At 43.8% G+C, this 26,601-nt stretch overlaps 1 protein-coding gene across 5 annotated transcripts in view; it reads left to right on the forward strand.

The window, feature by feature from the left end:
- The window catches only part of CAMK1D (calcium/calmodulin dependent protein kinase ID), a 293,586-nt gene that overhangs the window by 140,308 nt on the left and 126,677 nt on the right, over positions 1 to 26,601 (forward strand). For all 5 annotated transcript variants that reach the window (XM_064443201.1, XM_064443194.1, XM_064443209.1 and 2 more), the window contains one exon: positions 21,220 to 21,351. In XM_064443201.1, coding sequence (XP_064299271.1) covers positions 21,220 to 21,351 — 132 coding nt within the window. The remainder of the gene's footprint in view (positions 1 to 21,219; positions 21,352 to 26,601) is intronic.

Consider the following 26,601-nt stretch of genomic DNA (forward strand, 5'->3'; position numbering starts at 1 on the left):
TCTTCTCCAGGCTGAGCAAACCAAGGGACTTTAGCCGCTCCTCATATGGCTTCCCCTCTAAACCCTTCACCAACCCCGTGGCCTCCTCTGGACACTCTCTAGTAGCTTTATACCCTCAATGTCCTCTGGCGCCCCAAACTGCCCCCAGCACTCGAGGTGAGGCCGCCCCAGCGCGGGGCAGAGCGGGACAATCCCCTCCCTCACCCGGCTGCAATGCAGGGCTCGATGCCCCCCCAGGGCACCGCTGGCCCTCTTGGCTGCCAGGGCACGCTGTGGGCTCATGTTCAGCTTGCCATCGACCAGAACCCCCAGGTCCCTCTGCAGAGCTGCTCTCCAGCCTCTGCTTCCCGTGTCTGTCTGTACATCCAGGGCTGCCCTGCCCCAGGTGCAAAATCCGGCACTTGCTCTTGTTAACTTCATATGGTTGGTGATTGCCCAGCTCTCCCAGCTCTCTGGTCTGTCTACTGGGCATCAGATAATCTGTTGAGAGGGAAGAGAGTGAGAATAAATGGTATAAAGCAGAAAAAATCCATTAACATCTGTGGCACACAGCTGGCACCAGATGAGACACTTTCTCATATGGCTTTTCTCTGAAGGGCCACAGCAGGTTGTTTGGCGGAGAGCTGGCAGGAGATGGAAATAGCCATCGTGTGTGTGTGAGAAATCGTCTTGCTGTGCACAGTGGGTCACTGCATGGGTGGGCTCAGAACGGTCCCAGAGCACCCTCGCACCCAGGAAGCCCCTGAATTGTGGGAGGTCAGGAGAGGGAATCAGGTGAAAGATCTCACCATATTTTCTCTTTCTTATGATTTTTATGCAAACTTTTGTTACAAGCTGGAAGATATTTTGCTCGGCTGCCCTCTGGCCTGACCCAGCTTGGTGGGTCTTCTCTTATTCCACGCAGGCAGGTTGTTGAGCAGGTCTGTATTTTCCACAGTAAATGGACAAAAGGGAAAACACTATAGCCTGCTTTGTTTCTCTTGCTCTGCTTCATTTAACTTCTCTAGTTGAGTGTGTATAAGCACTGTTGCAGGTCAAATGCACATCAGGGTGGTCTCCATTAGTGCTTTTCTGTGTACAGGCAAGAGGGCAAAGTCCTTGCAGAGTTACTCATTGTGTGTAGCATTTAGAGATAAACTTGAAGAAAGAAGGGCTTGAAATCTGTGGACTATTTGCTTCTTGATGATTGTGTTTATGCCGTTAAATTATTAGAAATGCAGGCTGAAATTTTGGTGGCTGACAAGTGGTGACATCTCATGGGGCTGGTTCCAAGCCTGGCTGTGGTCGCCTGGCTGCGGAGTGGTGTCAAGACCCCTGCACTAGGCACGCAGAGCTGGGCTGGCAGCCACCAGCATATTTGATATGATGCTGTTGAGACTTATACAGCAAGAAAGTTTAAGAATGGGGCCATTTTTTAATGCCTACTTGGAGCAGAGCTCTTGGGGTCATCCCTGGTTTGCAGCTTTGAAGCCCCTGCTGAAACATGGGTGGGTCCTAGCAGGCAGTGTAGGGTGCACCAGCACGACTGGGGGGAGGTGGAAGGACTTCCATTCTGCAGTGATATCCATAATGTTGGGGCCATAGAGAAAATAGTGGTACCTGAAGTAGTCTGCCTCATGCTTGGTGCTTTTACTTGGTGCTCTTTGCCTTTTTCCCGACGTTGCCTGAAGGGTTGATGTGGGCGGAACATTGTCAGCCCAGGAAAAGGCAACTCTCTGATCCAGCTCCAGCTGCAACTAGTGCTGTGACTTTGCCTGTAGCAGATTGGGATGGCTGATGGGCAAATCTTGTTGATGTGTGTCTATCACTTGAACCAAGGATGCTCTGTGCAGCTCCTGCTTCCCCATTTCCCTGACTGGTGCTCCAGGCATCTGCCCTCTTCTCATGTTTTATGTCACTTGGGATCAGCTATATAAAAGGACAAGAGAGTTTGAAAGCAGCAGCATTGCCAATTCAGAGCTTGGCATGAGCTGACTTCTCCTCCTGCAAAACGAAATTTTTCCAGTTCAGAACTAGCTCAGATATCTCTGCAGTTACTCTGCTGATAATATACAAGAGGGGCAGAATTCAGCCCACTCTTGCTTAGTTGGACTGACAAGAGAATAGAGGTTAAAATCAACAAATCCCAGTTTCTTTATTTTTTATTTCCACCCCCTGGAGATGTTATTCAGGATGCAAATAACAAGCAGATTCATGGAATACTAAGGTGCTTTTACAGATGCTTTTTAAAGAGCTACACTTGAAGTGTTTTGTTTAGATTTTTAAATGTCAAGTCAGTCCTACTGGTTAATTGAGATTTAAATATTAAATAGGTTCCCAAACAGGCACAGACTGTGCAGTGTCATGTCCGATATTAAACCTGCCACTCAGCTACCTGTCCCCTTCTAATTAAATGGCTCAAAATCAAGCACGTGTAAAATTTGGAAGGGTTGCATTAAAGGGTTGCCTGCATTCCCTCATCCTCTCTCTTTGTTAAGTACTTAATTATTTTTGTTGCCTTCTTACCTATTCATAAGTGGGAACTGCTCTGTGTCTGATGTGGGTAATTTTTCATTGTATTGTGCTTCCAAATTGACATTTATAAATTAAACAGCGGTGTACCACCCCAGAGAGAGCACCATTATGGTACAATTAGAAATGTAATTGCATGGAGTCACCTGGGAGGCAGCTGGGATGGGGAAGGCACCGCAGATATTAGAGATGGGGATGACATAGGTAACGCCGATGTGCAGAAAACTTGCCCAGATGATAATTAGGATCACACTCACCAGTTTGCTCTGGTGAGGGAGGGTGGAAAATGCATTAGAGAGCTGAGTGCAGGGCCTCTTTTCGTTGAACTCAGAAGGGATTTTCAATTTGACTTCACCCTAAGCAACATATCGATTCTTAATGTAGAAATCTTTGATGCCTTATGCTAGGTATGGAGAAAACACTGGAAAGAGCAATTAATTTCTCTCCTCCTGCATGCTGAGACCTATTACTTGGGCAAGTCCATGGAGGGAACTGGTCTGTGGGTCCCTAAAGACCCACGCTACCACCTCCCAGCTGTTGCAAAGGGCTGAGCTTTCTGGATAGAATCAAGTCAGATCTGAGCTCGGAGAATTTGGTGGGGGAAACTGTATGCTCCCTAAGCTCACTGGAGTTGTGTTTACTTCTGCTTTTATCACACAGGTTGGCTTGTAGCATCCTTTCAGATGTGATTATCATCCTAATTGGCCCTAATGAGAACTACACATGCAGAGGAAAGGGGATAACATGTGTTCCTCCCCCCCTAATCTTGTTCTATCTCCAAATTACAGGTAATAGGAAAAAAAGATGTGTCTTTCCATATATATATATCCTCTACATTGATGTTGCTGTCATTGCGGCCTTCAACCCCCGAATGTGTTTAAGATAGGATCATTTAGTTTCTTTAGGCATATGAGGCTGAAAAAATAATTAGGGGGGATCCTGGGGGTTATTTTTCCCTTCCTGAATTGGTGTTAAGACTAAACAGGCAACTCTGGAGGCATAAGGCTTCCTGCTGGTGACTGCTCCAGGTCTCTCCCTTGTGCTGCCAGTGCTCATCAGCCCTGCCCCGGGGCAGACAAACCTCCCGTGTGAAACCACCCAGGTCTTTGCAGCTCCCTGGCACCGCCGCTGTTACAAGCGACTGGCCTGAGTCCGTGCTTGTGGGTTTTGCCGCGTGTGACTGAGTTGAATCTATCAAATTTGTTTCTCGTTGGGTAAACACTGCCTCATGGTAATGTGCCAGGGACTGCTGACCCTGGCTGCATTTGAACAAGTGACCTCCTGGGGGAAGTGGCCCTCAGCAGTTTTATGATTAACATTTTAATGGCATGCTATCAGGGAACTTTTTTTCCCAGGAACAAATACCCGGAAAACTCCACATCTTAACTGCTTCTCCAGTTGGAGTTGTCACTGCACATTTGTTAGGTATGCTGGAGGCTGTCCTGGCTTGGGTGAGGAAGAAGAGATTTCCTTGGAGCTCACTGATGTCCTCCTTTATAGCTGAGAACAGAAAAAACCGCTTGCACGATTGTATCTATCTCCTGTGTTTTTTGCTTAACTAGATGAATAACACTCTGGATCATTTATTAGTTCAGGCTGTTGTGATTTACTCAGTGATGTTCTAGTTTATTGGGGTTGCATCCCATTTTGGGGTTGGGATTGACAGGGTGATACACAGCCTATGCCTTGCTTGAGCTGTCAGAGCAGACCTTCAGCTGCCCTGCTATACTGGGGAGAAATTAGGTGCCATCCTTCACATTTACATGCCATCTTGGGAGTAGGGGTCTGGTCTAGGCATAGGTGGCATATGGAGCAGTGAAGCAGAAGCTGGAGACTGCCCCCAGCCCCACCATTTCCCCCCCGTGTGCCAAGACTGGAAGCATGAAAATGGACATGGTAGAACTGGTCCTGGGGGACAGAAGTGGACCTCCAAAATGCAGGAGATACCTCCCTAAACCACCTTCCTGGTAACAGCAGGAGCAACAAATGGGTAGCTTTCCAGGGGTCCCTGCCCCTTCTCAAGTCAGCAAAATTCAATCTGGCTTATATCGCCAAGAAGCTTTGAATTGACTCTGTCCTTTGCTGATGTGACTCAGCATACCACAAATCACTATAGCTCCATCAGCACAGTAACTCGGGTAAGTACCAGGAAAGGACCTGGCCCACAGATAACATAGAAATAATATAGAAAGCTGGGTATGAATAATTTCAGAATATAGATGTAGTCATGGTAGTAGTAATAATAATAACATTTTCCCTAGTGGAAGAAAAATAGACCTTTCATGGTTGTTGTGCCTGGAGCTATTAAATATGGATGAGACAGATGAAATGCTGCTTCTCCTATTACACAGAAATGAATAAACAGTAATTCTCAATCACTATATGCATCTCAGGCTTAAAAAAATCCACAAAAACAAGTTAAATATGAACACCTGCTAACATTTGTGTATAATAAATGCTACTCTGAAGCTTTTGTCAATAAAGAGAAAAGATTTGCTTCCTTGTAAAGACTCTGATGGAAGCTCAACCAAAATGTATTTACACTGCTAAAGTTAGGAAAATGGATTCACTATGAAACATGGGGGTCCAATAAACAAGTTTACTTAACGGTCGGACTTGCTGGGTTGACGATGCTGCTGGTTTACTCAGATTTAGTAGCATGTGGTGTAGAAAGCAAGAAACACAGGAAATTTTAGAATTTTTTGGCAAGATGGCAGGGAAAGATGCCAGCTTTTTAGCAAATCTATTTTCCAGGGAAGAACTAAGCTCTAGCCCTTACCATGGACGAAATGCCTGTGGGGACAGCAGTCTGTGATACAGGAGGAGGGGAGAGCTAAAGCAAAAGGTCTTGGGTGAAAACAGGCTGTGTCTGCAGTGTGATCTGACAGCACGTGAAGATGCTCTTCCCATTTGGTAATGGGTGTTGGACTTGGGGTTTCTCTGCTTTATGCCCTCCTTGCCTTAGTTTCCACAGATTTCATACATGTGACGGCACAGCCTGATCCCATAAGGATGTTGTGAGATAAAATGCATGAGAAATTTTGAGGGGTTGGGCTATTCTAGCTGAAGGGGTGCAGAGGAAAATAGTTGTTTGCTATTTAAGAAGTTATAAGTAAGTCTTGGGATGTGATCTTGAGTTTAATTAGTGGTAGCTACCTTCTCATCCCTCAAGGAAGAGACAATTGTTATCTGCAGTAGCAATAAAAGGCCCATCAGACAATTCACTTAAAGCAAGAATAAAGGAAGACAGGGGTTATATTTATGCCAGAGAGAGCAGTCCAAGATCACAAAGGCTGATTCCTCCACAGGTATGTGGTGCACCTTTCAAAGCTGTGCATACCCTGGACATCTCATGATAATTCTCTGCTGGTTTAATTACTCTGAAGTCAGAGGTTGACTTTACTACTAGATGTCCTGACTGGGTTACTTAGGTGAAAATGCTCTTGTTGGAATTAGGCAGTATTTTACATGCACTTTTCCTTGCTTTTCGCCATGGGTTAACCTTAAAGAAATTGCCATTTATCTCGGCCATGGGCTTGCTCCTCCATGTGTTTTGCATGCCCATTTTTTCCCATGAGCTGCTGTCAGCTCCTGCTGACTCTACTACATTAATAGACTGTAAGAACTGCTGCACTGGGTCAGACCAAAAACGCAGCTCATCCAGTGCCCCATCCCTGCAGTCAATGCGAGATATTTGGGGAGAAAAGTATAGGTCAGTGTTTAACAATAATATAATTATTATAATACTGTCAGTACTTCCCTAGCAATCAGTGAGATGTGTGCAGGCATTTTCTGAGACACAAATGGTGTCTTTAGTGGTATGGGATGGATTTAATCACCAGTATTTCCCCAGTTTTGTCTGAATCCTTGTTAATATCCACTCCTATCCTGTCCTATGGAAAGAAGATGGATGAAGTTTGTTTTGAAGTGGGTCCTTGCTACCTTCATGTCTGTCACCTCATCCTTGTGTTGGAAGGGACAGTGATCACCTGCCCTGCTCCACTCTGAGCTTTATTCTGTCCCCCTCATTTGTCCCTTCCAGGCTGAAGAGCATTCAGTAATTCCTCATAATAGGGCTGTTTCATACTTTTGAATCATCCCTGTCGCCTTCCCTGCTTCTGCCGTATCCTGCAGGCAAGGAGGAGGATCTCAACAGCGCGAAGCATTCAGGGTGTAGCAAACTGCTTTCTTAGTAATCCCTAACATTGGATATTAAATGGATTTACCATTTACTCCTTGCTGTCTTCTGTCTTTTAACCAGTTCTTTATCCATGTAAGAAGCTTCTCTCCTATCCCCTAACAGCTCAGGTGCTCAGAGATCCTGCGTTGAGGCATCCCATTGACATCTAAGTAAACTACATCAATGGGATCTCCTAATCTTCATACACCTTGACCCCTCCAGAGTACTGCAGTACATTTATGAGGCCTGGCTTCCCTTCTCAAAAGACATATTAGCTTTTTCTTAATCTATCGTATTCTTCCAGGTGTTCAATAATTCTATCTTTTGCCAGAGGGATGTTCTTCATTACAGATTTACTGACCTGCTGATGCCATATTTACTAATCTGGAGTTCCCTGTAATTCCTGAATTGTTCCTTTGAATCCCTTTTTAAAAACAGCATCTTGTAGGCTGTCTTCCAATTTTTGGGTACCCCCAAAGCTTTAAGGGAGAGACTTTAGCCCATGTGTAGATCTCCAGTAGTTTCACACCTAAGTTCCCCTAGAATTGTTGGGTCAGTTCAGTCTATAACCCCTTCTACCAGCCTTGTAAAGAAAGTTGTGTGTCCAGTGTAGGAACCTCCCCAAACCTCTCTGCAGTGAGCACAAATGCCAAAAAAAGTATTTTTTTTGCTACAGCCATGTGGGTTTATTCATGCTTCTTCTCTACTTGACTGCTTCCTGGTCCATCAGCAATCTGGCACAATTCTGGCTTCTGATATGTGCAAAATAGTCTTTACTGAATTTTCTGCCTGGTGTAACTTGTTCTTCAGATGCTTTTTCCTGCCTTTTGAATTTTTTATATTTTACCCATTAGAAGTTAAAATCCATTTTGTTTCCTTGTTTGGACACACAACTTCTGATTTTGTCTTACTTCTCGTAGTTTCTGTTGCCCAACTGCTTGGTCTGCCAGACTTTTCTGTTTCTTGAGTTTCTTTACGTGGGGTATATATTTGTTCTGAGTTTCAGGTGTTGATGTTTTTAAACAGTCCTAAGGCCTCCTGCAAGCTTTAACTCTCCTGGTTCTGTCTCCTAGGTCCTTCTTACTTCTTTTTTAACAAATTTCCTCATTTTTATAGTTGTTCTTTCAAAATTAAACATGACACTAAGGAATTAGCACAACGTAGGAGGATATACCTCCTTTCATAAGAATTTTGGTTTTGTCTCGTGTAAATCCTACTATAGGTTGAGAGTTCCTTGCCATGCAAAGGGGAATCCAGTTCTGCACGCTCCTTTTGCTGATTGTTTCTAGCAGCACTTTCTAGTCCTGATTTAAAAACCTTTTGGTATATTTGTCATTAAAATCCATTATGTGACATGGGAAAGAAGTTGGTTACTTAATATATTTAAAATGTGTTTTAATAGAGAGTTATGGAAAGAAAATATTAAACAGCAAATGTAAAATGAACAAACAAGAACTGCTTTCTCATATAATTTGTACTCAGTGGAGCTCAATTCTACAGGAGACTGTGAAAACTGAAGTGTAAATGGGTTGTAGAAAATTATTTCTATGGATTAGTAGAGGATAGGTAGCTACAACATGATGGGTCAATGCAACTTTCACCTGAATAGCGATCCCTTTTCTGGATCACTGTCAGTTGGAGGTTAGGGATATAAATGGGGTAAGGGGAAGTCTTATGCTGCATGAGCTCCATATCTTACACTTTTTCTTTAAATAACTGATAATGGTTATTACTAAAGAAAGGACCCTGGACTGGAGACACTCTGTTGCTTAACCCTGTTGAGCATTTTTTTGCCTTCTTCATGTCTTCCTTTAGCCAGGTTAAAAGGATATTTTACATGAGCAAGCCATGTGAGTTTACATTTAGAGAAACCTCAAGCCTCCATTGACTTCCAATGAGTTCCCATTCACTTAGCAATTGAAATATTTTAATGGCTTTGTTTCAAAGAGAGCATGAACTTTCTAATCAAATTAGGCTCTTACTCATAGCAGAAACCAAAAGTGGTTTCTCCAGGGAAGTATTATGCTTTTTCTGCTATTCCAACAGTTTCACATACATCCTTTTGACTTGTCCTGTTTTAAAGGACTCAGAGCTTATTTATTCATAGTGAACATCCCCACCTGATCATGGTGGGGAGACACACTGTCCCATTTTGATCTATTCCTAATGACCCCAGGGATCAACTTGTGCACTTGCTGTCAGCATTAAATGTCCAACCCTTCCTGCCCTCCAAGCCCTTTCAATGACAATAAACAGAGGCTCCCCAGGAGGCCAAATTTCTGGAATCTTTCTAGCTTTTTTCTTTAATCAACTTTTAACCTGTTTTGAATACTCTGCAGCCCATCCCTCCTGTAGGCTGATGTACAGACCACAGCACTTCTGTACCACACGCAACTTGTGGCAGCTTCTACCAGATGGACCAAGCTCATCTTAGCACCTCAACTCACCGCCAGTGGCCTGCTACGTGAAGTATTTTTGGGAATTGGCTCACAGATAACCTTTACAGTGCACTGGGAGAGAGAGTCCTGCCTGTTCTTCATCACTTTGCCAGTGCTCTCATGCAAACTTTAATCCTCTGGGGTGCATTTCACCTGGGATGATAATATGCTGCTTCCTTTTTATTCATGTTTGAAACTATGCAACAGCTTCCAAAGAAACACAGAAATTATTACTGTCAGGTTTGAAGAGCTGCGTCCCCCTCTCCCCACCCTCATCCAGCTATTCAGGCGTGTTATGGTGTTGCTCAGACCTGCCATCCAAGTTCTGGGCTGGGTTATCTGGACCAGCACGATGGCTGAGAAGCACGGTGGTGGCGCTTGTCGATGTGTGTGTAGCATGTCAACCTGAGATGGAAATGGGTTCTGAGAAATTTCATTTTTAAAAATAGGTACGGCACGTGGCAGTCATCTCCTAGGAAACTTGTCATTGTATTATGAGACTATAATGTGCTATGATTACATTTCAGATAAAGGGAAACAATGTTGCTGTCAGATTGTTTCTGCTGAAGTTTTCCAACACAGAAGGTCATCCCTATGCAGCAGTTGTCTTTGGTTGGTGTTTGTGAGCTGGCTGCAGCACTGAGATAATTCTTCCTGTGCTGTTGCTCGATGGAGAATGGGAGGTGAAGACTGTGGCACAAGTAGCCCAGCACTGGCACGTGTTTGCATGGTGTGCTGAAGCCGCAGGCAGTTGTAGTCTGTCATGGTTCTGGTGAGCCAGGTGAAGCTCAGTAGCAGCAGCTTGCCTAGGCAGATCTGGAGGTCTTCAGTCTTCAACTCTTTACCAGCAGGACTGGTAAATAGATGAGTGATTTTTTTTTTTCTAGGAAGACTAAACTGGTTGCTATTAAACCAGAAATCTGAAGTAGTTTATGGACGCTATGACAGAGATGACAATGTCTGTCTCACTGCTGATGGCTTCCACAGACCATCTCAATGACTGATGGCTTCCACAGACCAGCCTCAACCCTTTGGGTGGGGAGGTCTGTCCTCCTTTAGACAAAATGTGGGAAATACCAGCACCTTTTGTCTGCTGTGATTTGCTAATGGGCTCAGCTGCTTTGGTGCAGGTTGCCATGCTGGAGGGACTCCTTCCCTTCTGACGCTGTCTTCTACCATTGCATTGGCAAGGCAGCAGAAGGCGGGGGTGGTTCCCATCCTCAGGGGATAGGATTGCTGCATGTCTCACTGACCTTCTCTGCTGTTAAAAGCATGGGATGAACCCAGAGGACCGCTGTTGCTAGGACCCATGTGCTCCCTGCTTAATCTGGATCAGTGCTTAGGCTGGGCTTGGTTTGGATGGAAGCTGGTGCAGCTTCTGGTTCCTTACATCTCCTGGGGAATTTCCCTTTGGCTAATCCCAGTATAACTCCATGACATCAAACATGTTCCTTCAGAGCAGTGTTGAGGCTCATGACAATACGTTCAAGGGAAGAATGTTGTGCTGGTGTTGCGCCCATTTTGTGAGCAACCTCAGTAGTCTCAACACACCGCCTTAAACAGGGAGCCATGGAGAGACTCCTCATCAACTGAAGCTGAAAGGAGGGCTGTTTTTGCACTGAGGTTTGAGTGAGAACAGGACCGAGGCTCGCATACATGGCGAGTGTATGGCAGTTCTTTTAGCAGAAGTATCAGTGAGTTTCAAAAGTGCCTGGTAACTTTTGTATACAATTATCCTGGAATAATCTTTGCCAAAATGTTTATTTTCAGGCTTGCTGGTTACTAGGCAAACCAGTTTGCTAAGATTTCTTAATGTACCTCAGACATGAGGCCACATGTGGTTACATGAGTCAAGAGGCTGGGGAGCAGGAAAGCAAACACTCTTCTAGTGTTTTAAGGTATGGCCATTGGAAGTAGGGATGCAGATGGAGCTCTGGATATTATCCTGCAGTGGCTTTTCCTGTCAGAGCTCAGTTCTGAGCTATGAAAAAATTTGTATTCCATTGTACTGAATTGTGCCTCTCTCTTTTTTTTTTTAAAAATTCTAAGCTATGACTTGGGGTGGGCGAGGATATAAAATACACATCATTTTTAGTCCAAATATCTAAAACAGATATGCAGGACTGGCTGGGTGGGTAACAACAGGATGAGAACAAGCCAATTAGAGCTTCACAGTGGCACAGAAGGGCTTTTACACAATGGGAGTTGTTCAGCTGTGCTGTGACAGCTCTGAACCCTGTGGCCTCCTCTTTCGGTGTCTGCTCATCACATTCATGGGGACTGCTTCCTGACTGGGGGCTGTAGATTGGGTCTAAAGAATTAAACTAGAAAAGGTAGATCCTATGAGATGTGCCTTGGTTTCACGGTCTGATTAACTAATCTAAATTTGTCCTTAGAATAGTCAGGAACCAGGCTGTGATCACAGGTGTAGAAGGCTTACAAGTCCAAATCCTGCTTTTGTTTTGAATATGTGGTTATACTGCATACTCAGGTCCTATGAGTTGGGGAGGACATTTTTCTGCCTCAGCCTTCAAAGCTTCCACACTGTGGACATCTTCATCTCTCCCCCTACACTCTCTTTGCTCTCAGTGAAGATCAAGAGATGTGTTTAGGGTGTGATTCTTCTGACCAGCGTTAGATGGTTACCCCAGCACAAGGTGATGGCACTGCTGTATTGGCCATCTCTTGCCTGTACCAGGAGACATGGGGGAATAGCTTAGATGTCAACAACATCCATGTAGACATGGTCAGAGGAGTTTCATTCTGGGTGGTCAGACTCTGCTTTCTCTTGAAGTAAGACCAGATCCTAAGGCTGGAAGCCATCTGCTTAATTGCGACTCCCTGATGGGCATCTTGGTGCTAATGTCTGGGTGTCTCAGATGGTCTCTTTGGCCAGAGTCAGGCAGCAAATGGAGCAGGGGATTTTTGGTTGACAGGCTTAAGGATTTCTACAGGGTCATAGTGTGCTGTCCTCTATATATTTTCGGATGGGATGTAATAATCTGTTGGAGATGCTTCTCTGTTGAGTACAAAAGGAGTGTGCACTTTTGGATTATGTAAAGTTCCTTCGTTATAAATAACTAAAGTTAAGCAAGAAGAATTAGTCCATGTGGTTCCTGTTCTCTGGGTCCCTCATCTGCAAAACGGGACATACAGTTCATGAAACCGTATGGTGTATTGGGTTGGTGTTTGAAAGTCACAGGTCAAGTAATACAATAATTTGCTTATGATCACTGAGGAAGACCACCAGAATTGTACTTGGGTTTTGTTGTGTAGATAGATAAATGCCACCCGAAGGAATGAGGTGCGGTGCAAGCTTTTGTAATTTGGATTTGTGAAGGTCCAGACACCTTGAGGCAAAACTCCTGGCTAAATGGGAGTTTCCCATGGTTTAGAGCCAACTGCAAAGTTATTTGATCTTTAGGCAGTTGCTAGTTTCATCTTAACTAAAGACCTTCTCTTTAGAAGAGATATACTCTAGGCACTGTAGTGTCTGTACTATCTTTGCTTTGCTTTAGAAGATGCAATGTCATCCAGTTATACTTAATTGAGCCAGCCCCTCGGAAAGTGCCATGGTGTGCCAGATAATTTCTTGTTTCCATGTGGAGGAAGAAGAAGAAACCCACATTTTAAAATTGGTGTAATCTGCTTTATGTAGCCAGATAAGGTCTCCAGAAATCAGATATGTTGTAATAGACCCTGCATATATCAGTGTCAGAACAGGGAAACGCTTTGAAAAAAAATATGGAGATCACTTATCCCTCAAGAAAGGTTTGAGGGCATTATTAGAAAATGAAAGGTTATTTCCTTGTGAGAATGCTGCCATCAGATAAAACCTGGGAGACAATGAGCTCCTTTTGTCTTATAAGATCTAAGTAGAAAAAAAGGTACTTAAATATTCACTTTGGAAAGAAAGTGATCATCGGTGGAGAAAATAAACTACTCTAACAGCCCATTTGTGAAGTGTATAATGGAAGGAAGAGCTCAATACAGAAAGCTGTATGTTTTGCTTTTGATTCTGGATAGCTTTACTGTGATTGCCATGGAGGATGTAATGTGAATGTAATAGGCCTTTAAAGACAATACTTCCCTTTCTAATAGGGGTCAGGATTAATCAGAAAGGAGCAAACAGTTCAGGAAAGAAGAGGACTGTAATAACAAACATGACTGGGGATCTGTGCTGGGCCAGTTTCCCTTTTTAGCATCCATGTATCACTGTCTCAGAACAGACTGCATAGCATCCTATTAAATTAGCATACACCAGGCAGCTAAAATAAATTAGTTCATCTCAGAAAGGAAGAGATTCTGCAGAAACTTTTCTGTTGGCTTAATTTCTGGGCTTTATGTGGTTTATTAATCTTTGAGCCTAACTTTTATGGCACTGAAGCACATATCCCTTGCTCTGTTCTGCACATAATGGCTTTTTTTTGCCTGGGAGTCTCCCTGGCCATGTGCTTTGGTGCCTTCACCCCACTGGTGTATGAGTTGGAGTGCCCCAAGCACTACAGGATTTCCTGTCCGCATGGCTGGAAGCCATCCCAGAGGCGCTCTGCTCTCCTGCCTGCATTGCAACACAGGTCTTGAACTTGGTGGAGCTCCAAAGTGGGAGCTGAGCTGGCTTGTTGGCAGTGGTGGGCAGGGAGAAGTGCTCGGGATGCAAGGGAGCAGTGCGGCGCCTTTGCTGATGCCTCACACTTCATGTTTGAAGGAAGGGAAGGGAGTCTGTCAGTGACACAGAGTGCTGGGGATGTGTGCCATGCCCCACTGTGAACCTGAAATTCATGCTAGAGTAAAGAACAACTTTCAACTACAGAATGGTTTAAATGGTTTCCAGCAATTTTTCCTGGGGTGAAAATGATTGTTGCCCATTAAGGAGGTGGTTGTGTTCTGGTGAAGATGCTCCAGGGTAAGAGGCAGGGGTGTGAAGGAAACCACATTGACTATATTGTCATAATTTCACACTTTATAATGTGCAACTTTAAATGGGTGGGCTTTGGTTTCATAGAAATCTGTCTCCTCTAAATAGCTTTTCTTTAAGTAGCTGACATGGCTTTTCAATCTTAATTTTAGGGATTTTGGTGGGGTTTTTTTGGTTTGGATGTGGCTTTTATTTTCCCCCCCTGAGAGTATAAAATATTGAGTAGCTAAAGCAGAAGAAACGATAAGCCTAAAACTGACACTAAAATTGTTGCAGCTGACTCTGGTGACAAAAACTGTCAAAACACGAAGCTGTTGTTCTAATTGTAGATAATAGTACCCCAAAAAATGGAAGTTAAATTCAAGCAAACCCAAACACTCTTGGTGACTATGCAAGATGAAAGCTTTCTGCTTCTTCTTCTATCACAGTGAGTTGCCCTGTAATGGTGGGAGAAAAACAAACTCGTTTATAAGAAGGGGAAAGAAGAAGCTCCACCTGGAGTATAATATCATTGGGTGTCTCTGTTATGGTTGTGGCTGTAAGTCCCAGCAGAGATTTGTGTATTGGTGTGGTTCCTCTCCCTGAAGGGAACTGTGTTAGAGGTGGAGCAGCAAGGTGGTTGGAGAGACAAAATCTGGAGCTAGGGATGCGCTGTGATTCCTGGGCGTCTCTCTCACTGTGGGGCAGCAGCTGCTCATCAGAAGACCCCAGTGGTCTTAACAGACCTTCTAACTCAGACAAAATGCTGAGGGTATTGGCATGGGGCAATGGCTCAGCCTACAGAGAATGTCAGTGGTCCAGAAAGGATGTCCTTGCTACAGTAACAGATAGCAGAGAGTATTTTTGCCCCTTGCCATTTGTTGTTTGGGTGTCCATCAGACCATAGCAACAGCATTTTAGCACAACTGGAATTTCATCATGTCTAATGTGTAATAACAGCCCCAGCCCTGGATATCAGCAAGACCCCAGCCCCAGACATCCCCCCCATCATGGGGATGGGGGACATCACTGCGGGTAGGGATCAGGATCAGCCCTGGGGAGGGGAACCAGGGTCAGACACAGCCCAGGGCAGGACCATGTGTGGTGTTACAGCAGACACTCACCAGGCCCCAAAGTAGAAAACAGCATTTTCAGTGCGGCTGAGTGGCTTAGTGGAAGTTAAATAAGTAGTGAGGCTAAAAATACCGGTGTTAATACAGCGATCCTGGTTGTTCAGCTCTTGCCCAGGCGGAGGAAGTATTGCCATAGAAGGGGCTGCAGGGTTGGGACTGTGTGTTTGATGAATGAAAATAGCTAGAAAAAGCATTTGTCCTCTAAAGAATAGATGGCTGCAACCAGATTAGGAAGTGTGTTTCTTTCCATGTAAATTTATATTCAGCTCTTGGGAATGTGTAGGGGATTTAGACTTCTGTAACACATGTAACACAGTCCTGAAAGCCTCCTCCTTTGCTGTTGGCTAGGTAAAAACACCCTCCACACTTTGGTTTTGTTAACTGTGCATTCAAACATCATTGAGCTATTGAAACTGCATTGTAAATTAATTTTCACACAGATGTCAGGACATTCATGAACACGACTTTGGAATGAGAAACTTTATTTCCAGCCTTAGTTTGGGCTTATGTTGGCATGCGCCTGGAATTTGGGAGACGGAGGATGTGTGTACAGAAATGACTGAGTAGAAGATTTAATAAAAAAAAGTAGAACATGCCTTGTGCAGAAAAATGGCTCAGTAGAAAAATAGTCTGCAGGACCAGAATCTGCTGGTTACACAGAGACTGAGCTCATCCCAAGGTTAACTCCTTGAGGCTCATGGGGAAAGCTGTGAAAATGCCAGAGAAGATTTTTTTTCAGACATACTTGCCTCTGTTTGCAGCACAGTTCAAAGTCACCTTTCTTTGGGGAGTCAAGGAGCAGAATTTGTGTGTAGCTGCTGAAGCCATGCTACAGAAATTACCTTCTTCGATTTGGTCGGTCCTACGTTGACTCGGTTGGTCTCCCATCTCGGTGATCTTTGGTGACCTGGTGTATTTTTCAAACCATGAGTGTTCACTATTTTTTTCCATGGTTTGGCTGGGGCAAAGTACACACAGAAAGCCCACTGTGTCATAATTAAGATCATTAGCTATACACAGCCCGAAGATGTGAAATCTGTTTCCTGACTATGTCTGTTGATTTAGTATGACAGAGCACCTGCTAATGCAGTGGAAAACTGCTCGACATGGAGGTGTCTGCAAATGGAAAAAATTAAGTTTTATCCCTCCACCAACACTTTGTTTTAATTTTGTCAGTATTTTTGTATCAGCAAATTTTTTTTTTTGATGAATGAGAACAGATTTGCTGTCACAGTATATGTTGTTTATTGTATTTCAGAAACTAAGTGTTCATATGAAATTATAGTTCAAACAGATGAAGGAAAAAGTTATTTGGCCTTTATTTTGCTTTCATCTGCAGGACAGCCTAGCCTTGCAGCCGTTCTTTTCTAATAGAAAATCCAGTCTGGGTATGAATGTCATTTGTATTGCTATGATAATCTTGAAATCCTAATCTTTAAATCTAAATTAAAGAAAAAAACTGGATGAGAAATAATATAAACGAACTAAAACTATAAAAGATTGACATCCCATAGGATGCTGCATGGTCCAGATGTGTGCAAAGTGGTGAGGAGTCAGAACGTCTCAACGACCTTCTAGAATTTGACATTATCTCAATGTGACACGTCAAGTCATTTAAAGTCTCTTTTTTTCACTTAGGTTGTTCCTAGTTCGTATAAAAATGATGTAGATCATAAAATTATTCCATGCCTTAATTAGAAGTTTGAAAAGAGTCTATCCTCTAGGGTAAATGATAACATGGCCAAAACTTTCAAAAATAGGTTCGCTTGCCACACACATATTTCAGCATCTAAGTGGTTTAATTTTGTAGAAGTTCCTTGTTTACCCATTTCCACTGCTGCCCTTACTTCCTCAAAACTCTGATGTTCTTTTTTTTGTTTGTTTGCTATAATCTCCATGCAGGATAAGGAAAGCCCTCGAAAGGGTCTGAAGCCCCTCTTCAACAAGGTAAAGGCTGGGTCCCCAGGTACATTGGAAAGGTTGCAATTACCTATTTCCCAGATGAAGGGAATGGGACATCCCAACCATTGCAGAGACCTTTAAATTAATAACTTTTAATCAATTAACCTCTTCTCCCTATTTTTTTTAAATCTGTATCAGGGTGTAAAAATAATTTTTGGACCATATTTTCTGGGAGTAGGAGAAAAAAACTCCCCCAGATATTTTCAGAGAGCAGACACCTTCCTCAGTATTACACAGAATAAAAAATATCCCTGTTTGCTTGTGTCCTTCACAGAAATTGTGTTTTTCCATGCATGAAATTACAGATAAAAACTCATAATTCAAAATACAAGGTTGACCAAGAGGTTTCCAAATATCTTTCTGGCTTGGTGCTATTACCGGGGAGATACTGGCATATTGGTTGTAAATGGCAGGTCTTGGGAACATCATGTCATTATAGAGACCATGCGGTACCTCCTAGAAGAGGTGGGGTTTTAATCCAGAGCCCTGTCTGAGCTGCAGACATGTAGCATTCCGGTTGTCCAACATCTCCTGTATCATGTTTTTCCTGTTTATTGTGCAGCACTGCTTGGTGATGCTTAATGGAAGCCACATCCTTTTGACAAAAAGTCCTGTCACTTTCATGGTGTAAAAGGCAGCATTTTCCAAAACCAAGCGTCTTTGTAGAACTTTGTATGCAATTAATCTTTAATCCTCAATAAAGGATCATAATAAACTCTTAGAAATAAATTGCTTCCTTCATTAATGTCTTGATTTTAAAGGGCACCTTAATTCTTTGGGGGGAAAATCTTCTTTAGCAAGCCTGCCAGGTCAGTAGTTCTGCGGAACTTTTCTGAGAAGGCGGAGAATTTGCTTTAGGATATATTGCTGTTAGCAAGGAAACGAGCAGCCTTGTCTTTCTGACTGTCTCGCTGGTGTTTATCTATTCATGCATGAGTCAAGAGGGGTTTAATGGGGGCTGGACTAGATCGTTAAGGGTGGATGAATTCAGCTGTGTATTTGAAATTATGATAATTGCTTGCCCATCTATACGCTATTATTTCTGACTCTTCCCTGACTCCAGCAGGCTCCAGGAGTGTCTTTGCTGCCTTTTCCTTGTTGATGCTCCCTGCTACCGTTTCTTTCTTCTTGTCCTATACCATTCGTTCTTCTTAGTCTGTGTTTACCTCTTTGATCCCTATCTGTATCTGCTTCCTCCTTTCTCTTACCCTCCAGCACTTCACTTATCTTTCTTTTGACTGTTGCCTTGTTGCTTCCCCCCTTCCACGGCTCTGTGAACAGAGGAGCAAATATAGTGCACAGGATAGCACAGACTGCCTCGGAAATCCCTCCTGCCTTGCCGGCAGAACCACCCCAGCACTCCCTACCTTATGGCCCAGGGGCTCTTCCAAGCGCCAGCAATTTAATGCCTTGGCCTCATATAAAACTTGCTGTAAAAAACCACCCTATCAGTGCCAAGGGTTGACATGTGAGTGAACACTTTAGCTGAGGTTCAGCTCGTTTCATGCTTTAATGAGAAAGGTTGTTAAGGAGATATGGAATTGGTTTTTATGAGTATCTTGGAGCTCCTGAAAAAAAAAATTGTTTAAATTCACAGAGGCTGTTTCCAACCGTTGGACCCCATGGCTGTCCTAGTAAGTGGAGAAAGAAATCCAGCAAAATGGTGAAGCCAGCTGAAATAGAGGCGTTTCCCAAAGCTGGCTTTATTGCGTAGAGAGATATAAAGGGATTTCCTTCATTTTGTTGTCTGAGAACAGCAATGAAAACCAGACTGGGATGGGAGCTCTCTGTGTTTTTATAGTATCATAAACACTGGGAGAGTTGTGTGATCAGTAAACGACTGGTATGAATATGCTGCTTCTACCAGCAGTTAACTGAAGACAAAAAGCTTGCTCGAGACAGCTGGAGCCAAGTGCAGTGTTGAAAGCTTAAGCAGATGGGACTTAAGGGGTTCATGAAATATAGCTGGGAGCAGTCCTGTGAGTTTCTGAGCACCCTGGTCTGCAACCAAAGCTGATAAGCACTGAGAGGTCTTAGGGCTTTCCAGTAAAAGGATTTTATTGCAGTTCTGGTCTGGCTGTCCCAAGCATGAGGGTCAGGGTGAAAACCCCATTTGGTGAATCAAATGACTAGGACTGTTGATAATAGGAAAGCAAAGAATACATCTTTAAAAACACTTTGCATGGCTTGATTTCTTTATTGCACAAGCCATTAGGACCAATTGTGTGGATTCTAAACAGCAACCCTTGGTGCTCTGACATGACACGGTAGATTATAAAAAAAGCATAAAACAGTGAATCGTTCCCGCACTTAGAGTGGTGTAAATGTGGTCAGAGTCCGGACCACTGTCCAAATTGAGGCAAAACATTATTGCTTCAGAGGGTCACTACCACATGTAGACAGGCTGTCAAACATCCGCTGTAACAGTTTGCAAAAGTCTCTTTTAATCCGTTCCTAAACTTCCTGTCACTGTTTCCCTATCACTGCTGGCTACAAAAAGCCTTTCTGGATAAACAGGCACTTTCTTTCCAAAGCAGTAGCCTCTTCCTTTCGCTTATCCACTTATTCACTGGCTTAACAATTCATTTGGTCGTTTTGCAACTTGGGAACCGTTGGTGAGGTCACAGCCACTTGGTTGTGTCATCGAAGTGCATGACTTGAAAAGGAAGAACCTGGCCAGGAACGGAAAGGCTTCTGTTTATGTGCCAACATCTAGATAAGCAGCAATTCTGGGGAATGAAAGTCAGCAAAAGTTGATGGTAGCCAAATGAGGCTGTGATCAAACATTAAAGTTTTAAGAGTGGGCTGGAACACGGTTGGGTTTGCTCAGCCTGCTGCCGAGCTCTTTTCATAGAGAGCTATGTAGAAGAGCAGAATAATCTATTGGAGAGGGTGTAGGGGGTGGGGGAATGAAGGAAAGTGTTCTGTCTTATTTTGTATAAATAAAATATGATCCTTCAGCTGGTGAATCCTTCAGCTGTGATCTGGTTAGACAAGTCCTTGTCTTTGACATCTGTTGGACAAAGCGGGTGCTTCAGGAGGTTTTGGTGAATACGAGCAAAGATTTGCTGTTCCTCCTCAGGCCAATGTTCTGTCTTGGTCGGTACCTCGCTGCTAAACCAGTGCTGAGCACTGGACTATGAGTGGCCCATGTGCCAGAGCAAAGGTCCATCCAGACCAGCAGTGTCTGAATGATGATCAAATGCTCACAAAACTGTGTGAGAACAAGAAAGTTGTGCATATAGCACTGACTGTAACATTTTCCTGCCTTCTCCCCAGTAAGGTACAGATGCTTTGGAGGAAGTGATGAGAATGCAAGAAATAATACACTGTTACGGAATAACCTAATGAAGGAGTGGCACTGCCCACTCTTGGTAATTAGTGACTGGCTGCTGCAATGAATTTTCTTTATTTGTGTTAATCCTCTCTGGGGTAACCATAGGGAGGCTGCTATTAAGGTCGATGTTTGGAGTTGTGATTTAATCCGATTCTTTGGCTTTAGCGATTACACACATAGCAGTTTGTGTTGTGGAATAACTCCGTGTACATAGAGCAATTCTGACACTGCTTCCCTGTCTGAGTCAGGGTTGAGCCGATGGTGAGGAGATGCTCTGGGCTGCCAAGGCGGACCAAAGCGGAGGCCCTGACCTCTTGTGGTCACTGAGGAATCGGGAGCATTTTTGGCACTGGTGCATCGTTTAGCCCAAGGGACTTTGTGCTGCTATGTGGATTAAACATTGTAAAACTTCAGGAAGCGGAAAAGTACATCATCTATCAAGTCAGCAGCCGGACAACAGTCCATGCCCCTGTGTGTGGCAATGGTATTTTCTGATCTTCAAGCTTTGCTTATACCTCTGCTGGACTATGATTCTTTATTAAAATTGTTGTATTTGGTGAGCCTCTAATATATTGTGCGAATATGAATGTCTGCATATGTTTGCAAAGGCAAAGAAAGATGCTCATAATGCCATTGCTGTGATTAACAAGAGCAGCTATCAAAAGACACTAGAAGAACTAGATCTGATGGCTGTGTTTCACTTAACAGCTGCCACAGAAAATATACCACTTAAAACTGGGGTTTTTCTATTCTTCTTTTAGGGGTGCATTCTCTGAAGTTGTTTTGGCTGAAGAGAGAGCGAGCGGGAAACTTTTTGCAGTCAAATGCATTCCCAAGAAGGCACTGAAGGGAAAGGAAAGCAGCATAGAGAATGAAATTGCAGTCCTGAGAAAGTAAGTATCAAACCTTCATTTCTACTTCTTTGCTTCAGTTAGACTCCTGCTTTTAAGGAGAAGGAACAGTGACTGACAGGTTGTTCAGCCCATCACAGGCAGACGAGATCACCTGAGTTTAAATGATGCTGAAATAATTTTGAGAAATGCTCTGGTTTACTTTTGTATTAATGCAGCCAGGTGACTGCAGGTTGGGAAAGGAGTGGAGTTAAGCTGGAGTAAAGCCTATGATGACTTAAAAAGACCTTATCCACTAATAATGTGAGCAGTTGGGTCACTGGCTTTGAGGAGAGCAGGACCAGGGTTATTGTTTCCAAGTGCTTAAAACAGGCTGGATCCTAATTGCTCTAAAACTATGGCATGATATGGATTGTTATAGGAGATGGTAGTAACCTGTACCACTCTGCCACTTCTGGAAGTGACTTTGCAGAGCAACTTCTATTTTATCAGGGTTGTCCATGTCCATGGTGTGTATTTTTCCTGACTGTGGCTGGAATCATGGATAAGAAAAAGTCAGCTCACAACTGCTATGGATTCATTGCAGTCATTAGAGCCTTGATCCTTCCTCATCTCATGCCTGACGGTGGGCTTCGTCTTACCTGACTGGAAACATTTCCATTTGAGCTCATCACCCTTGACTTTCTTTCTAGGAAATGGAAAGAGATTGGTCACTTTAGGATTAGTCTATGTAACTTCTTTTAAACTTCTAACAGTGCCTTCTCTACTCATTGAATTAGAGGTAGTACAATTATATAGTAGTCTACATCAGATGGGGGCACTCTGATTCCTGTTGCACTGCTGTTCCTAGTGGGACTTCTTACCCCAGCTCTTGGTCATGTAGGAGCTGATGGCTGATCATCTGGGCACCATGTGACAAAACTGATCCTAAATCTTTAAAACTAGTTAGGTACTTCTGAACTGAATGCTCAGACAGCCTAAGTCAAAGGAGCAGGTTCAAGAGCAAACTCAGCCATCTCAGTAGGCAGAGAGGCTCCTTTTGACTGGAGCGGCATCAGTGGGGCTCCAAACAGCTACAAACATATGTTGCAGTTGCCTTCCTGTTGCTGGACCCATATTAGGTCAGTACAATGTAAACCTGGTGATAAACACAGCATGTTGCTGCGTAGTGTTACTGAGAATCTGTCACAAAGCTCAACTGTTGCCATCCCCATAACCAGGTAATAACAGCCAATAACTGGCAGCTTGAAACAGCCTTCCTTTATATGGGTCTGTCCCCTGATACTCATGTATGGGTATAAGAGTGGCAGTATTGGCATGCAGCAAGCATTGCCATGCATCAGCCTTGACCCTAGGCTAGTCAAACAGAGAAGTCATTGAGGTTATTTATTGCTTCTGTGTTGTGAAACGTGTCTGTTCTCTGCAGACAATTTCCTGAGAAACCAGTAGGCAGCACCCAGGCTGTGCTATTCCAGCTGCAAGGGCAGGAGAGCGAGTGGGTGGAAAATTCCTTAATGTCATACAATTAGATCTATTTGGTCTCTTGTCCTATGCACATTAGAACCTTAAGTGAGATTTTTTTCCTTTTTTATTTCCTGATGTCTTCTACTTAGCTGTTGCTAATACAAACTTTGCATGTCATTGTATTTATTCTGAAAATAGACATCTTTGCTAGCACACACAGTATTGAATTTGTATGTGCCACCAAGGAAACACTTAGAAAATAATAAACTGGACCTGCCTACAGTTGAGGAGAGGGGATGCCATAGCTGGCAACTAAGCCCCACACAGCTGCTCACTCACTCCCCCTCGGTGGGATGAGGGAGAAGATCAGAAGACTAAAAGTGAGAAAATTCATGGGTTGAGATAAAGACAGTTTAACAGGTAAAGCAAAAGCCGTGCACACAAGCAAAGCAAAACAAGGAATACATTCGCTCCTTCCCATGGGCAGGCGGGTGCTCAGCCATCTCCAGGAAAGCAGGGCTCCATCGCGCGTAACGGTTACTTGGGAAGACAAATGCCGTCACTCTGAACGTCCCCCCCTTCCTTCTTCCCCCAGCTCTATATGCTGAGCCTGATGCCATATGGTGTGGGACATCCCTTGGGTCAGTTGGGGTCAGCTGTCCCGGCTGTGTCCCCTCCCAGCTCCTTGTGCACCCCCAGCCGCTCGCTGGTGGGGTGGGGTGAGGGGCAGGAAAGGCCTTGGCTCTGTGTAAGCCCTGCTCAGCAGTCACTGAAACATCCCTGTTATCAACACTGTTTCCAGCACAAATCCAAAACACAGCCCTGTACTAGCTACTGTGAGGAAAAATACTTCTGTCCCAGCCAAAACCAGCAGAGGGGATATCAACCTGTTTCTCTGTTCAATGAATTCTCTGCTTCAAAAGCTGTCAGTAAAAATAGATGAGAGAGGTGGAGTAGCTCCTAAGCAGCTGTTGCTAAGCTCCAAAGCTATATAAGTGTCCTTCTTTTGTTTCTGGTAGCTTAATACTGAGTGGGGATGGCTAGTGTGTGTATTGTCTAATTAGTGGGTAGGATGCCAGAGTCCTGAGCTGCCTGAAGTGCCGCGGCCTTAACGTGCCACAGCGAACCACTGCTCCTGAAGGGGATATGCACAGAGGGTGCCTGGCAGGAGGAATTGGTCCCTGTTCCCTGAGAGGAAGGTGTAGAGCTACAGAGGATGGATGCAAAGCAAATATAAATATGCTTGTGTGTTGATCCTGGTCTCCCTTTCTGGTTTTGTGTTATGCCTTTGGGGGGGTGCTTAACCTCCAATGGGGTAAAAGCCCCAAAGGACATCCTGCCTAGCTAAAATGCAGGCAAAGTCCTTGTGATCCTCTAGAGAATGATATCTTGTCTGGTGCTGGACTTTCTCCTCCTATATTCACTCATTAGATTTTTGTCTTCATCCTGATGAGGTACTTGCTTTCTGGCAGACATCTGCCAAATGTTGTGAAATGCAATTCTTGAGTTCCCTGGTTGTATGTCAAATGCGGGTCTGCTGGGGAATCCTGAATATAACCCCTGCCAGCTCTCAGGTGAGCTGCTTATGCCCTTCTGTGTGGCGAGCAGGTTTTTAGGGACACTCAGAGGTTGTGCTGGCTGTGTCTAGGACTGGTACACGCAAGTATCACTTATACCTTGTACACTCGGTCTGCCCTGGAGGAGGTTTGTGCCCCTGCCAGTCCTGCCAGATCATCAAGATCTGGCAGAATCATTATGGAAAAGGGTTTGGATGATGTTGTGTGTTGAAGTTGTATTTTAAATAACCTTTTTTAAATTCAGGATTAAAAGTCTGTGCATGGAGTACTATAGGAAGCAGAACCTGGTGGTGAGAGCATGAATCCAATGACCAAAACCTTTGGGTTCCCTCTAACTTTTGCTGCTGACTTCCATGTGACCTTAAGTATCTTCTGTCTCAATATTTATTGTCTGTAAAACATCCTTTATTCAAAAGACTTCCAAATAAAAAGTTTTACCTGCAGTTCATTTTGCAGTCCTTTCTCATGTCAGCAGGCCCAGGAGGGTGGGTCCAAGAAGGGAGGTTTCTGGGCTGGATGTTTAGTGTGAAACAGTTGCAGCGTCCTGATAGCCCGTCTGTGTGTCTCAACTGAAAAGCTATTTGAAGTGTTAATCAAATGTCTGTGCTGAGGAAGGTCAGTGGTCCCCATGTGAAGTACATGGAAGGTAGGAGATTTTATCTCTCTGTCTGTGGGTTTGGACACTCTTGCTGCTGAAACAAAATGACACATTTTAGAAGCGATGTTCTGCTAACAGAGGAGCGAGCTGCCAGCCAACTGATCTGCATGTTTGTGTGAGTGCCAGAGTGAATCATGCATACTCCAGCATTTTATTTTTCCAGCCATGGCCAACAAATCTGTTCTTAAAAAAGAAAAAAGGCGGAAGAGCCGTTAAGTCAATATTTACGCCTAGCAACCTTAAACGGGTTCTTCCAATATGGACTCTTTTGTGTCCCATGGAAATCCATGGCAACATTCCCCGAAGAGTCGGATGGGTGGGGACGGAGTGGGAAGGAGCTTGCTGTCGAGTGCAGTGCCGGGAGAGACTAAGTCTGCATGCAGTTAATCCAGGAGCCTGAGCCCAACAAAGCATTTAAGCATGCACCTAATTTTAGATGGTGATTTGTTCCAGTGAACTCAGTGAGTAGGTTGAGCTCACCTTGCTGAACTCAGGCCTAAAGAGATGCTTCAGAGCAGGGTGAAAGTCCCACTAGGCACCTGTGTTTGGTACTGCATCAGGAGGGGGGGTTTCTTAACATTTTCAATTAGTGCCCAGATGATGTGCTGGTGCGCAAGGATTGCTGCTGCTTCTAATTGTGTGCTGGCTGCATGTAGCTGGGCACAGGGCAAAATATTACATCTCACCACAAAATCAGGTGTGAAGCTGGGCTGCATCATTTTTAGGTTTTAAAATTTATTTCTTTTGCAGTGGAAAACGTGCTATGGTTTAGAATCTGTTTGAGGAAAACTCGTTCTCTAGGATAGCACTATCACAGCTCTGTTAAACTAACTGGCTGTGGGGACCAACAGCACATGGTCACCTTTGTGTGACACAAACGTTTCGTGACCTGGGATGTTGGGAGTTTCATAACCTGCTCTGAAAGCAACTGTTTTCTGGTTTTGAGCAGAAAGGTAAATGCCATCCTTTCCATTGTTGCTGTAGAATACATTCTTCCACTTATGGTAATTGTGCAGGTGTGAACATGCTGAAAGATGAATTGTCTTGTTAGATGGGTTCCTGACAGCAGTAGGTGGTGTGAAGAGTTGGACTGCAGAGAAGCACCAGTCTGGGGTTCTAGTTAAATAGAAGAAAAAACAACATTGCAAGAGTCAGAGAGTTAAAAATATGCCTGTTTTGTTGTTGTGGTTTTTTTTTTTTTGTTACACCACTATTTATCACAAGAAACTTTCTAGCTGCCTGGGAAATACTTGCACGATCATACAGATGCAGTGCTGAGTCAGAGCAAAGCAAGGGGAAGAACAATAAACTGTGTGTAGCCCTGCACCCAGGTGTATTGATTGCTTAATAGCAGTAATGTATACAAATTAGTGTCCTGTTAAGCAAATACTGTTTAGCTGGCAAATCATACTCTGCTTTAGCTAGTTTCTGCTGATCAAGGATTTTAAAAATCATTTCTAAACTCTTTAGGTACCTCTTACTCTCATCCCCTCCTCTTTACTCTCCCAAATCCTCTGGGAGAGGCACCGTTAAATTCCTTATTACAAATCAGAACCATGCCTGATTGCAGACTGAAGCCATTTTTTGCTGTCA

The sequence above is a fragment of the Phalacrocorax carbo genome, chromosome 1 (assembly GCF_963921805.1).
Source record: "Phalacrocorax carbo chromosome 1, bPhaCar2.1, whole genome shotgun sequence".
Taxonomy (NCBI): domain Eukaryota; kingdom Metazoa; phylum Chordata; class Aves; order Suliformes; family Phalacrocoracidae; genus Phalacrocorax; species Phalacrocorax carbo.